This window comes from Apteryx mantelli, chromosome 27 (assembly GCF_036417845.1).
Source record: "Apteryx mantelli isolate bAptMan1 chromosome 27, bAptMan1.hap1, whole genome shotgun sequence".
Lineage (NCBI taxonomy): Eukaryota > Metazoa > Chordata > Aves > Apterygiformes > Apterygidae > Apteryx > Apteryx mantelli.
The window spans coordinates 3,447,898-3,460,797 of NC_090004.1; the positions used below are offsets into that span (position 1 = coordinate 3,447,898).

The following is a 12,900-nucleotide window of genomic DNA, read 5'->3' on the forward strand; positions in this document are numbered from 1 at the left end:
TGCTCTTGTGAGACGCGCAGCTCTTTGCGCACATTTTGGTCCAAAGGAGACACTACAGGGATCTGCTCTGTGCCGCAGTCGGACACCGGACCGGAAACCTGGAGACCCGACTTCAGCGCTGCACTGTGACCTTGGTCAAATCCCTTAATCTCTTGATTCCAGAGGTACAAAAAGGAGGTGATAACCATCCCTTCATCCCACCTTCTGCGATGCCAAATGCAAGTCTGCCCACCTCCAGATTCAACATTCGGCACAACCAACACCTGCCTTTGAGCCTGGCCTCCAAGAGTCTCCGCGAAAACTCAGCCAGAAGCCAAAGAAACTTGGCAACAACATCCCGGCTCGGGACCGAGCTCTACTAAACCATCGGGCGCATCCCGGCCTCCGGCAGCCCCATGCGCCGACAACCGCCCGCCGCAGCCCCGACCCCAGGAGCGGCCGCAAACGCAGCTCGGTGCTTGCAACCCCGGCGGGACAAGCCCGGAGGAGAAAAGCCAGCGGCTAACCCCGGCCCCGGGGGACGCTCACCTTTGCGGGCGATCCGGATGCAGTTCAGGCGGGTTTCCTGCGGGGAAAAGAGAGCGGGAGGGTCAGTGCTCGGCAGGGTGGTCCAGCGAGCCCCGGGCACGCCATCAGCCGGACCCAAATCTGGGTTTCTGCAACCAAATCCAGGGAGTTTCCACGCGAGCTGTGTTAACCCAACCTGCTGCTCAGCCAAAGGAGCTCCTGGGGGCACCCAGACACGCAGGTAAATTCTCTGTCCCCCAGCGTCCCCTAAATTAACACCCTTCGGTTCAACCCAGGCCACTGCTCTCAGCTCAGAGGGGACGGCAAAGCTCGGCAGCGCGTAAAGGAAAGGTCCTCACTGAGCACCTGGAGGGACCCTGGAGGACCCAGCCGAGCCTTGTGTCACCAACGTGTGACACAAAAATCTGACGAAATCTACTGGTGCCACACGCCCAGCTGGAGCGGACCCCCTCGCTTCCCAAGGCCACTCCGACGCGACGGTCCAGGAAAACCCGCGCCAGGATGCAGGCGTTCTCGCGCTGCCTGACGGCAGACAGGACGGATCCATCGTCTCCCAGCGGGACGGCTGTAAAACAGCGTCAGCCGTCGGGTATCGTCCAGCAGGGCCCAAGCGAGCCGGAACCAAGATGCTCCCGGCTGTCTCAGCTCTAATTACAACCCAGGAAGGTGTCAGCGATCCCAGGGTGGTGGTGGAGGGAACGGATTCGAGAGCCGGTGCCTTCCCCACGGGAAAGGGGGCTGGCAGCCATCCCCGGCACTCGGACGAGACAGGCGAGCCAGCACATGGCGCAAGGGATGCCATCGCGGTCCTGCCTGGCTGTGCCTGACAGCTCATCACCATCCCACAGGATGGGAGCTGCCGGAGCACGTGAAGAAGACTGGAGGGGCTCCTGGGAGGGGACATCGTTGCGTCTTCGGGGAGGCTGGCCAGGAGCCGAGGAGGTGGACACGGCCACCTGCAGCCACCGTGCAATGCTACCTGGTCCTCCTTCTCCATCACCGGCGGAGCAGCACCCGTCCCAGGCTCTCCGCGACCAAGGCACACTTGAGATGGGAGCTCACAAGAGCCGTGAAAGCCACACCAGGAGGTGAGAGCCACCGCAAACACCGCGCGGCTCCATCCTTCGGTGCCCTGGAGCTGCTGCAGCCGAGCAGGGAGGAAGGGAAATACCCGGCTTCTTTTCCGAAGCGTCGTACGGGTGACCCTGAACGACAGCTCCCTCCCGGGCAGGACGCTGCCATGGGGCCAGCAGGGTGCTGGCCAGAGGAGGGGTCCCAGGGCGAGCAGCCAACAGGACCATCTAGAGCAAATCCTGTTTGCTCACATTTCCCCGGCATCCCACCACACGCTAAAGGGAAGGTGGGGACGCTGGCTCCCAGGCACGAGGTTTTGCCTGCAGTGGACGCAGCCCAGGGGTGCTGGGGGGGTCCCAACATCGGGGCTGGATATTTGCCACCTGCGCAGCCCTCCGCTGTGTCCTGCCGGAGGAGACGCACAGATCGGCTTGGGGACTGATGCCGGCCCCGCCACAGCTGACGGCAAAACTCTCGCAGGGTTGCAGGCTGCCTGTCGGAAACCAGCCTGGATATTCAGCGTTTCCCTGGGCAGAAAAACTTCTCAAAGCAGCTGCGAAGGGCAACACCTAGACTTGGGCCCTGCAAACTCTCATCACCGGGTACATGGGCAGAGCTAGATACCCTTCAAAAGCCTCATCTGGTCTCATCACTCCCACTTCCCGACACCCCGAGAGACGGACCGGGGTCGGAGCGAGCTGCCCAGCAACTCACCCCTTTCAGGTTGCTCATGGCCTGGAAGTAGATGAGATAGGCCTTCTTGGGCTCCAGCGGCGGGTTCCAGTAGCCGCTGTAGGTCTGGTTGTCCCCCACGGTGAAGGGTTTGGCTTCGGTGAGGCTGCTGGCAGGCAGCTCGGCCCCAAAGTAGTGCACGGAGCCCCGGGACACGGCGTCATCGAACGTCAGCGGCACCGGGAAGCACTCCTGCCCGCCCAGCTCCCGCTTGATCTTCTTGGGCCTGTCTTCTTCCACGATGACCTGGTAGGTGCTGGGCAGGGCGGAGATGCGCATTAGCTTTACCAAAAGGGACTGTCCTGCCCTTCCTCCATGCTCGAGCCGGTCCATTCCTCCTCTCCCCATATCCAGCCCCAGCACCCCTGCACCGGGACAGGACGAGGTGGCTAGATGCAACGTCCCTTTGCTGATGGGGGCACAGGCAAGCAAAGGAGGCAGAAATAAAACCTCCTGCTGCAGTTCCTGGAGGTATCTGGCCTGCCTGGGGGTCCTCACCTTCTCCCAGCCACATCATGCTCTAACATCCCCATCCCACCCCAGGGAACTGTCCAAATCCACCACTGGGCTCTCAGGGAGGTGCCCAGAGGTGACGTCGGGTCTGCCAGGGCTGGTTTCCCCTCGGTGCCAGGAGAGGGATGTGGGAGATGGGTCAGGCCATCGCAGGGAGATCTCCTAGCTGGGCTGGACCGGGCCGTAACATCCACCCTGCACCCTGGCAGGGACCAGCTTTGGGTCCTTGGTGCAGACACGCTCGCAGCCCTTGCTAAAGCAGCCCGAGGAAAACCCCAGCGGAGGTTCTCCTTTCAATCCAGCCCCCACGGCTCCAAATCCTCCTTCTGCAGGAAGGGATTTGCTGGGCTGTATTTAGAGGAGCCGTCTCCGGAAGAGGTTATTGCTTCCCGCGTCCCCTCGCCTCCAGTCCGTGAGCACGTCAGCAACAACGGACGTTGTGGAGGACTCGGAGCCCAGAGCAGGTTCTCCCAGAGAGGGACACACGGCCCAAGGCCACCAAGAGCTCATACACGGAGAGGGGGGAGCTATTTGCCCTCCCGGCCACCAAGGGTCTTCCCGGCGAGCCCGTCCTCGGTGCCTACCTGATGGGAGCCCCCCTGCCCTGCGCCGGCCTCAGCAGCACCGTGATGGTGCTCTCCGACTCGCTCAGCGGCGACGGCATGTCCCCGTAGTCGAAGGTGGGAGCTGCGGAGGGAGCAGAAGACAGCGGGCAGGAGTGAGCACAGGGCCCCGGGGATGGGAAACTGAGGCACAAGCGCTCTCGGCCATGGCCACACCAAGGCGGCCCGCAGGCACGCCGGGTCCCGCCATTTGGACCCTCGTCTTGCACCGGGGATGGATTCCAGTGCTTTTACTGGTGCTGGACCCAACGATCGAGCCCCCCCGGCCCGAATCCTCCTTGCTGGAGCCCCCCTGCAATCCTCTCGCATGCCCTCGGCGTGTTGTGTCCCGTGGCTGTTCTGCATCCAGCTGGAGGGTCACTTAGGAAAGGACTCGGACCTCCAATACACGGTGGACTGCGCTTTCGAACGGAGGGCGGCAGACGGGCAAGGAGGAGCACGAGATCTGTCCTAGGCAGGACCCAAACGCTCCGGCCTCGAGAAGCACAGGGGCCCAAAGCATCCTCCGAGTGACACCAGGAACGTCCCCCACCGCGGTGCAGGGCCCTGCCCTCCCGCCCGCGCCTGCAGCCCCCGATTAATTAGGGGTCGCTGGGGCCCGGCTGGCGCCGCTCGGCAATTTCTGTGCCCCCATGAGGAAACATCTCAGCCCATTTGGTGCTGTTAATAGCTACACCACGGACATCAGCAAACAGCCGTAAGTAGTGCGGCTTGTTAACGAAGCCCAATTAATCCCTCATTTGCACATTTAAGTCTCAGGCTGTTGCACTGCTGTAATGCCCCCAGCGAGACCACTGTCATGTGCCGGGACCATTCTGAAGACGGAGGTTCATCTTCCGACAGGTTCATCCTTCGGCTCCAGCGACAAAGCTGGAGCAGCTCCGGCCCCGGGAATCTGCTCAGAAGGTGCCCGCTAAAATCCAGCCCGTCGATGGCTGCATGCCAACCCCGAGAGCACAGCGCAGGAGGGCTGGAAATGCCAAGCGGGGACGCCGACCCGAGCGGCACGGTGCCGGAGGAACCTCCTGGTCTGCAGCGCACCGCGAGCACCGCTGCAAATCAGGCCTTTTACTGAAGGTGTAGGAGCTGTCGCAACACCAGGGTGACGGAGAGGGAGCAGCAGGCAGATCTGCGCTTCCGAAGGGCATTTTGGACATGTGGTGCAAGCGGCCGGGGGAGTCTGTGCCAGTTGAGCCCTTCCCATCCCATAGCGATGCTGCGGTTTTTCTTCTGGGACCGTGGACACTGCAACTGTATTTTCCACTTGGCACAAAGGTCTTGGGCTTCCCTTTACCCTCAGCAGATCCAGCTCTGACTCCCATCTCACCAGGTGTCCCCGAGCTGGCCGGACTCCCTGCTCAGCTCCCTTGAGATTAAAGAAAGGGGTGAATTTAAAACGCAGGGGAGGTCCCTGGCCAAGGCCAGGTGGCACAGCCTTTCCTGGGACGGGGATGTCTTCTTCCAGTCTAGCTTCACTTTCCAAATGCATAAAGCTCACAGAGACTTAAGGGACTTTTCTCCTAGAAGCCGAGGGTTCATGCTAGGAGGACTCAGAGCAGGGTCTGACCCGCAGGCTCGGCCAAGGGAGCGGAGCTGCCGGGTGATGGAGGCAGGCAGAGGAGAACAGCACAGCACTGCTGCACGTTTCATCCTCCAGCACCTCCTCAGCCCGCAGGGTCGACAGCAGGGTACCAACCTCTCCATCTTACCCGTCCCCATGTGCCCCCAGACCGAGAAAGCTCCTCGGTGCTCCAGGGGAGAGCAGGGACCACCTCGCACCGTGCACCAAATCTGAGCTGGAAAGGACTGTATCTCATCTGTCCCACGTCAGACGCCATTTCTCACTCGTGCAAATAATCCCATTTCTCCAAGGCCATTTCAGGGAAGCTGCAAGGCCGGCAGCGTTCAGTCTCGCCTTCCTCAGCCCACCCGCTAATGGATCGTACCCAGGCCGCTCCAGCGAGCTAGGAAACGCGTTGCACCAGCTCGTGCCCAGGCTCGCCGCGATGCAAACAGGGCAGCTCGGAGGCTGCCGCGCACCCAGGCTCCCCGGCAGAGCCGGAAACGCAGCGCAGACTGCGGCCGTTCGAGTCCTGCCTCCGCGGAGGGGGTCTCCAGGGCACGGAGCATCCGTTTCGGGGAAGGGCTGATGCCAAGCTGGCATTGTAGGGCTGTTCCTCAGAGCAGCAGGAAACAAGAAAAAAAAGCAGCCTCCTCCCCTGCTTCTCTTCCCCTCCCAGGAGAAAACGGAGCCCTTTGGACCTACCGGATATGTTGGTGGTGATCTCGGTGAGCGCTGTCTGGCCAAAGCCCTTGCCCGTGCGGGCCCGCACCGAGAAGAGGTAGGTGGTGCCGGGGTGCAGGTTGGAGAAGACGTGGTAGGTCTCGTTGCGCAGCTTGGAGACGGTGCGCCGCGGGCCAGGCACGTTGACAGCCGGGTCGGAGGACTCGATGCTCTGGTAGCTAATCTAGAAGGACAGGGGAGAGCGTCACGCGGCGGCCGCACGAGCGGAGGAGAGAGACGAGGTCCAAGACCACAGACGAGATGCAGAAAAGGAATTAACGTAACGGGCAGGGAAAGGGATGAATTCATAGGAGCGGAGCAGTCACTGGAGCAGTCGCAAAGGCCGGGGGTACATGCCCGTGTTGTGCCTTTTAGGATAAATCAAAAGCAGAGGCTCGTCTGAAAAGCCATTGCCGGATAATTACAGTGACACTGAAAGAAGGACTCACAAGGAGAGACAGACCCCGCTGCAAAGCGGATAAAAAGCAGGCTGGATCCGCGCTCCAAACGAAGGGCTCGGGGGTAGCAATAACACTACAGTTGCCCTTAATCTCGGCGATTGAAAGCAGCGGTTCTTGAATGAAAGCTGAGCCGCCATCACCGTTCCCCAAAGATGCCATGCGGGCAGCAGCGCCGGGAGCGGAGATAGGAATCAGCTTTTCATTTGTCTCTTTCTGTGCTCTAATAATTTTGTTGATGCTGAAGAGGCCAGAGCACGAGCAGGAAAAAGCGCGCGGAGATAAGGGCGAGTCTTGCCTGGCTGCTCTCGGAGAGACGTGCTCCCCGCCGCGCGCGCCTGCACGCCCGGGCCCGGCGCTCTGCGGAGACACGCACAGCAGGTCCCTCCTCAACGCCCCGCTGATAAGGGCCGGCCACCAGCCGCCTCCGCGGTGCCGGACCGGCACGGGGTGTTCATCACCCGGGGAGGCCAGTGCTGGGGACAGCGGTGGCCGGAGGACCAACGCGCCGTGCTCTGCGCGCTCCAAGGGAAGGGGAAACATGCGGCAAGAGGTGCACGGGCACGTTTTTGGGCATGGTTTGGGGTCCTTTCTGCACGCCCAGCTTCCCGGAGGGACTCCGGTCTCATCTCGGACGTGCTCAGCTCCAGCAAAGCTCCTGCCAGGAGGAGGTGATTGGGCGTTCAGAAACCAGGTCTAGGATCTAATGCTGAAGGCCAAAACTGGGGCACCTGATGACTTGCTGCTTCTGACGTTCTGGATGGAGAGGTGGGACCCACCTCACCTACCACATCCAAAAAAGCCAGATATCCCTGCCTGAGCTCCTCTTAGAGCCTGTCCTAAATGCCTCAACCAAAGCCAAGCAGTGGGCTGGCTGGAGGGACAGCTTAAAACCCTTCTGGACATGCAAGAGCCACCACCAATAACCACCACTTTCATATACCAACATTGATCCCAGGTATTCTCGTATGCAGCACACACAAAGCTCTCCGTAGGATAGCGGGGCAGCTTATCCCGGCCAAGGAGCCGAGATCCGCAGCAACACAGTCCGACCCAGGCAGGGAACCTTGTGCGTGCATTACTGGTGGCTCCATCCTGCGGTCGCCAGCACCACGCCGGGCCGGACTCGGGACATACCTCGTACTGCGTGATGAGGCCATTGGGCTCCACCGGTTCCTCCCATTTCAGAAATATCATGTCCTCCAGGGGGGTGAACGTGAGAGACTCCGAAGCGATGCCTCCAGGGACTTGGAAAGAGAGAATGAGAGCAGTTAGCAGAGGGACGAGAAGCCTCCGAGCTCCATCGAAAGCTCTTGCTGCTCTTGCACGTGTTAAAAACAAGCCAGAAGAACATACGTAGACCCACGTGGCTCGAATACCAGCCATCATCACGCAGCTGAGACCGAAACGCCAGGAGACGGGGAGAGGAGGAAGGTCGGCGAAGGCTCACGTCAACTCGGCCAAAGGGGAATTTATGCCAGAGGAGCAGGTTGCGGGGATGGGGTGGCAGGGCTGAGCGCTGCGGTCACAGTCCCCGAGGACCGGCGGGGCCACCGGGCCGCGCAGGCGCTGGAAGCAGGACCAGGGGCATCAGCCGAGCTGGAGCGACAGCTCTGCTTGCTCAGCGCCGGGGCGGACGCGGGGACCACCGGGCGCTCGGGGTACACGGGGACCACCCAAAGCGACACGTCCCTTAATCCATCCAGGCTGGGAGACAGAGCCGGGCACCGACACAAGCAACAAAAACCTCGCGTAAAACCTAATCCGCCAACGATCCGGCAGCTTCGACCGGCCCCAGCCGTCCCCTCTAATTAAACAGCCGCGGCAATAATAACCGCAAACAATAACGGCGTTGGAAGACGCTGGGATCGATAGTCGCTGCCTCCCCACGGATTTCCTTTTCCGTTCCCCTCCACGCCGCTCCCTCCAACCCAAGGGGGCCGTCAAGGAGGAGAGAAGAGGCGAGCGCTCTGCAAAGATCACCGCTCACGAGCCACAGCGTCTGCCGCGGGCCGTAGCGCCGCAGAAATGCCCCCTCTCGGCTGAAGCAGAGGGAGCAATTAACCCACTTCAAAAATAAATAAATAAATAAAAATAAAAACCAAGATACTACATAGCAGGAGCAAGAGGATGAAGCAACAGCAGGGATTAAGGACAGTATTAACAGCCATTAGCTGGCCCTCCCGAAACTGCCTGCTTGGAAAGAGCCCTTGGGGCGGTACGCGCAACGCAGGCTCCCTTTAGGACACTGTGAGCTGGTTGATACTTGGCAGAGCTCTAAGCTCTGTGGTTTGGGGCCAGAGGGGTTTGAGCCACGTCACCCCGGTGGGGAGAGGCGCAGGCGAGCAGGAGGGACGCTGCCGATACGGGGGGTTTCGTGCAGCTTTCGTTCAGATCTCATATTACGGCCAAGGGAGAGCGATCGCCTTCCGCGCTCTTCCCACCGTGCAAATACACAATTTCCACTTGATTTACAAGCTAATTTAATCGGAGACACCATGTCCTACACGTGTACACGAGACACTTATTAAATTCATGGAGAATTACAGAAACCTTTAGGGCAGCAGCGTGGGTACACACGTATATATATATATATATTTCTCACTGCGTCTTTCTCGAGCGTGCCTGGGACACCGGCACGCGGGCTGCAAACGGGCCGGAGCACGGCAGCCGGCATCTCCCCCAAAACCTCTTTTCCTTCCCTGTTCCCACACACCCAGCCCACGTTCTTCCTGGGTGACCTGCGTCCTGAGCTTGAACTCATCTCCGGAGCTAAAAAGCTCTCGGTTGTGCCCAGCGGCTCGAGCACTGACGTAGCCCCACGTGCTGTTACCGCCGCTGATATTCATAGAAACCCCTGCGCAGCACGAGTGAGCTGCGGTGATTTCCCGGGAGGGAGCAGGAGCGGCGCTTTGGAGCGCCGAGAAAGCGTCCGCGGGACAAACGGTGGGAGGAAAAGGGGGAAAAAGGAGTTTTACCCCTCTGCCGACTATTTACGAGGACGCCACCCTGCCAAAACAGAGCGGGGAGTCGTGCTTCTGCTGCGCCTCTTGCCCTCCAACCAGGCTGGAGAAGAGACTCCCGACCGTGACCATTTTGCCCGTTTTTAAGCCCGCAACGATGGGCGCCACCAAGTAATTTAGCATTTGGGAAACGCTCCACGTGCTGTGACTCACACCCGCCCCGGGGACGGGCGCGTGCCGGCGGCGCGCCTGCGGTGAGCCCCTCTGCCATGCAAATATAGATATACGCATATGCGTGTGCATATATTTACACACATCTATATGTATATTTAACTTGTATTGCAGGCACTCTGCCTGCAAGGGAGAGCTTGGACGCCCCTGCCTGCAGCACGTCCGCGTGCACAAGAAATGCAGCTCCTGGGGGGCGCTCGGAAAGCAAATCCACCCCTTAAATTTGCCCATTAAAGCACTGAGGACGGGGGGTTTTAGCCGAGAACGGAGGGGAATGCAACCACTGAGCCCTGCCTGGGTCTGGACACGGATTTCTTCTCCGACGACTCCCCAAGAAACGCCCCGCGCTGCACGACCGGCCGATGCAAACGCAGCTCGTGTCAAAAAAAGCCAAACGAAAGGCAATCGAGGGCCCCGCTCTTAACGGAGCTTCCTCACCTTCCCTAATTGCACGGGCGGCTGCTCGTCACGACGTTGCGGGAGCTTTAATCAGAGGGTTACGCAGGTCTCGGCCGCCGAGGGCCGGGCAGGTAGCGAGAGAGGCAATTAAACCAATTCCCACCACTTTGCGTTGCTTAAAATTGCCGTTTTCTGACGCGCTGCGGGCCCTGGTGTTCATTACGCCGCAGCCCCCTCCGGATCCGATGCACTTTTTTTTATGGTTATTCGGCCTGCTAATTAGCAGCATTTCGGGGAAAGAGGCTGCCACCATCCCTCGAAGCTCCCAGATGGAGCCAAAACCTCGAGTAAAAAATCACGTCCCTTCCTTCGGGAGTGAAGGGACCGTCCCTGAGTGACGTGGAGGCTTTGAGATGCTCCCCAGCCCCGCTGGGGCCAACGCGTTCCCGGGGTGCGCAACCACAGTCACATCCAAAATTCGGGCATCTTTTAACCCCCAGAGAAAGCCAAGGAGAAGCCGGAGGCATCGCCACGTGAGATACACTCCTGCAATGGCACTGATTAAAAAGGTATTAACAGATATTATAATTCCACCAAAATTTAGATGCAGTAATGAACGCGCCGGGCGAGTTGTTACAGCAAGACGAAGGGAGCGTCGCGCGCAATCATTAGCTAATTTAGATGAATTGAACATACAGGCAACTTGAGCCAGAGCCACACGCAACGTTTATGATATATCCACGCACAGAGAGATTTATTGATTCCTCCAGAGACGGAAAGCGTGCGCTGTATCGAGTTCAATCCAAGCCGGGAAGCAAAAAGCCCGAGTTAATCAACATATAGTGGGGAAAACAGCTGGAGTGATTACAGTATAGCAAAAAAAAACATCTGCAGCTACTGTACGAGCATAGAACGAGAAGGCAGCTGGAGCACAAACAGCGCAGTAAGACCAGCTGGGGCAATTAGAGCTGAAAAATAAACCGCCGGGAGCGCGGAGCTGGGTGCGCCGCGGTCGGGCAGGCTCGGGGACACGGAAAGCACCGTGCCACGGGCACGCGCAGAGCAAACCCACTGGCTTTAGCTTTAAGGGATGAAAGCAGCACCCGAAAGCCCCCAGGTGGAGTTTCCCGCTCCGCCGCGGCCTGCCGGGCTCGCTCCACTTCTCCGGGTTTGCATTTCCGACGTGGAAAAGGCGAGCGGCGACGCAGCCGCTGCCTGCCAGGGATTATTCTTCTTTTGCATCAAAAACATTCAGTTTTGCACAGGTCAAAATACAGAGTTTTCTGGGTTTTCCCCCAAAATTTTTGGGGAGATGGGTGCCACAAAGTGCCAGGAATGGCGCTGCATTTGCTCCAATACAAGTTGCACTGAACCCGCGTTTTTTCCCCCCACGGAAAACCCCGCCAAGAAAAACCTCGCGTTGCCACAGAAAACAAAGTCACCTTGGCCGTTTCGTCTCCCGGGATGCACCGACATCCCACCGCACGCGAAGCAAGTCCCCCACTAACTGCCCGGCCCATTGGCAGGCAGGATCAAGCCCAGCCGGAGCCGGAGCCGTGCTGCCAGCGGACCCGGTCGATCGGTCCTTGAAGGCAGCCGAGTCGTTGCGGCGCGAGGGGGAGACGCTAATTGGGTGGCAAAGAGGGAGTTGGGATATTAGACGCCTAACAAGTCATTAGCGGAAGTTATCTCGCCCAGGCTCTCCGGGGACGCGGCACGTCTCTCCCGGCTGGCACCTGAAATATCGAACCAGTTTCACCCCATTAGGATGCCAGGCGGTCTTGTATCTCACGGCACGTCATCCGGATCTTCGGAGCTCAAAGTCACCAGCCGGAGGCTGGAGCACTTAGTGAATCCCCACCCGGCGCGGCACGCGGGAAAAGGGAAATGCACAGCAGCCCGTGGCCAACACCGCCTGCTCTGGTGGCCTCCATCAAGAGAGTTGCCCCCCTTCTGGAGGTCCCAGCTGTGATGGGTGCTGGGACCCAGCAGCAGGAATCACAGAATCACAGGATGGTTGAGGTTGGACGGGACCTCTGGAGATCATCTAGTCCAACCCCCCTGCTCAAGCAGGGTCACCTAGAGCACGTTGCCCAGGACCATGTCCAGACGGCTTTTGAATGTCTCCAAGGATGGAAACTCTGGGGTCGCGCCTGTCCTTCAGCACAGCCGGGAAGGAGAGAAGAGAAACCGTATTGCTCAGTCTAGGAGCAATATTGCTAGTGAACAACCTGGGCAGGCCGCTCCTCAACACGCACGCTCATCCAGAGAGCTCATTTGTACAACCCCAACCCGCCCGAGCGCACACTTAACTGGGGCAAAAATGTCAGGGAAGCTGAACTAAGCCGCTATCGGAGGCATGTTGACCTCTGGCTAACAACACGCTTAGAGGAACAGCACAAAGCTTAATTAATCAGAGACCGAGCTCCGCAGTTGAAAGATGTTACCTAAATGCAAGCCATTAATTGTTTTAATCATTATTTTAGGCTTTGATTCTGCAGTACCAGATGAACGAGGACCTTCCCGTGCTGGGACACGCTGTGTCGGCAGCAGGGGAGCACCGCGACGAGGGGATGCGGCAGGGCAACCCAGCCTGACCTCACCACCCAGCAGCAGGCAGGGAGGCTCCCTCGCAAATACGGGCCAAAACCACCGCTCGGCACAACTCAGGCCAGGGAAGTCACAGCCCCAGACCCCGCGCGGCCAGCTCCTGCGCCCTTCATCAGACAGGGCATAGCTAAAAAGCTCTGCTGTAAGGACAAGGGCAGCGTTTCTGAGGTTACGTAGGACGTTCCTCCTACGCCAGCAGCGTTGCCCCATCAAGCTCTTCCCATGAAGCGATGGGGTGGAGGGGGCACCTCCGAGGTGTTTCGAGGACTGCCCTCAGGCTCCTTAGGTCTCCTCTTCCTCTGTCCCTTCTCTCACTCCTCTTTCCATACGTTGTCCTTGCATCATGGATGCTTTCTAGCTGTTTGTCCCCACACAGTCCCCAATACCTGTCCATCACTTCCAGCACAGCTGTAGGCACAGGCACCGTAGCATAGTCTATTCCCTCGTCCTCCCAAGCTATCCCCGGTTCTTCTCCTCCCCTGCTG

General features: G+C 59.3%; 1 protein-coding gene across 1 annotated transcript in view; it reads right to left on the reverse strand.

Moving 5' to 3' along the window:
• Positions 1-12,900, reverse strand: part of PTPRU (protein tyrosine phosphatase receptor type U) — an 84,847-nt gene that overhangs the window by 32,296 nt on the left and 39,651 nt on the right. Inside the window, exons 9-13 of the mRNA XM_067311704.1 lie at positions 7,350-7,459; positions 5,737-5,938; positions 3,432-3,534; positions 2,317-2,590; positions 529-565 (exon numbers count right to left, since the gene is read on the reverse strand). Coding sequence (XP_067167805.1) covers positions 529-565; positions 2,317-2,590; positions 3,432-3,534; positions 5,737-5,938; positions 7,350-7,459 — 726 coding nt within the window. The remainder of the gene's footprint in view (positions 1-528; positions 566-2,316; positions 2,591-3,431; positions 3,535-5,736; positions 5,939-7,349; positions 7,460-12,900) is intronic.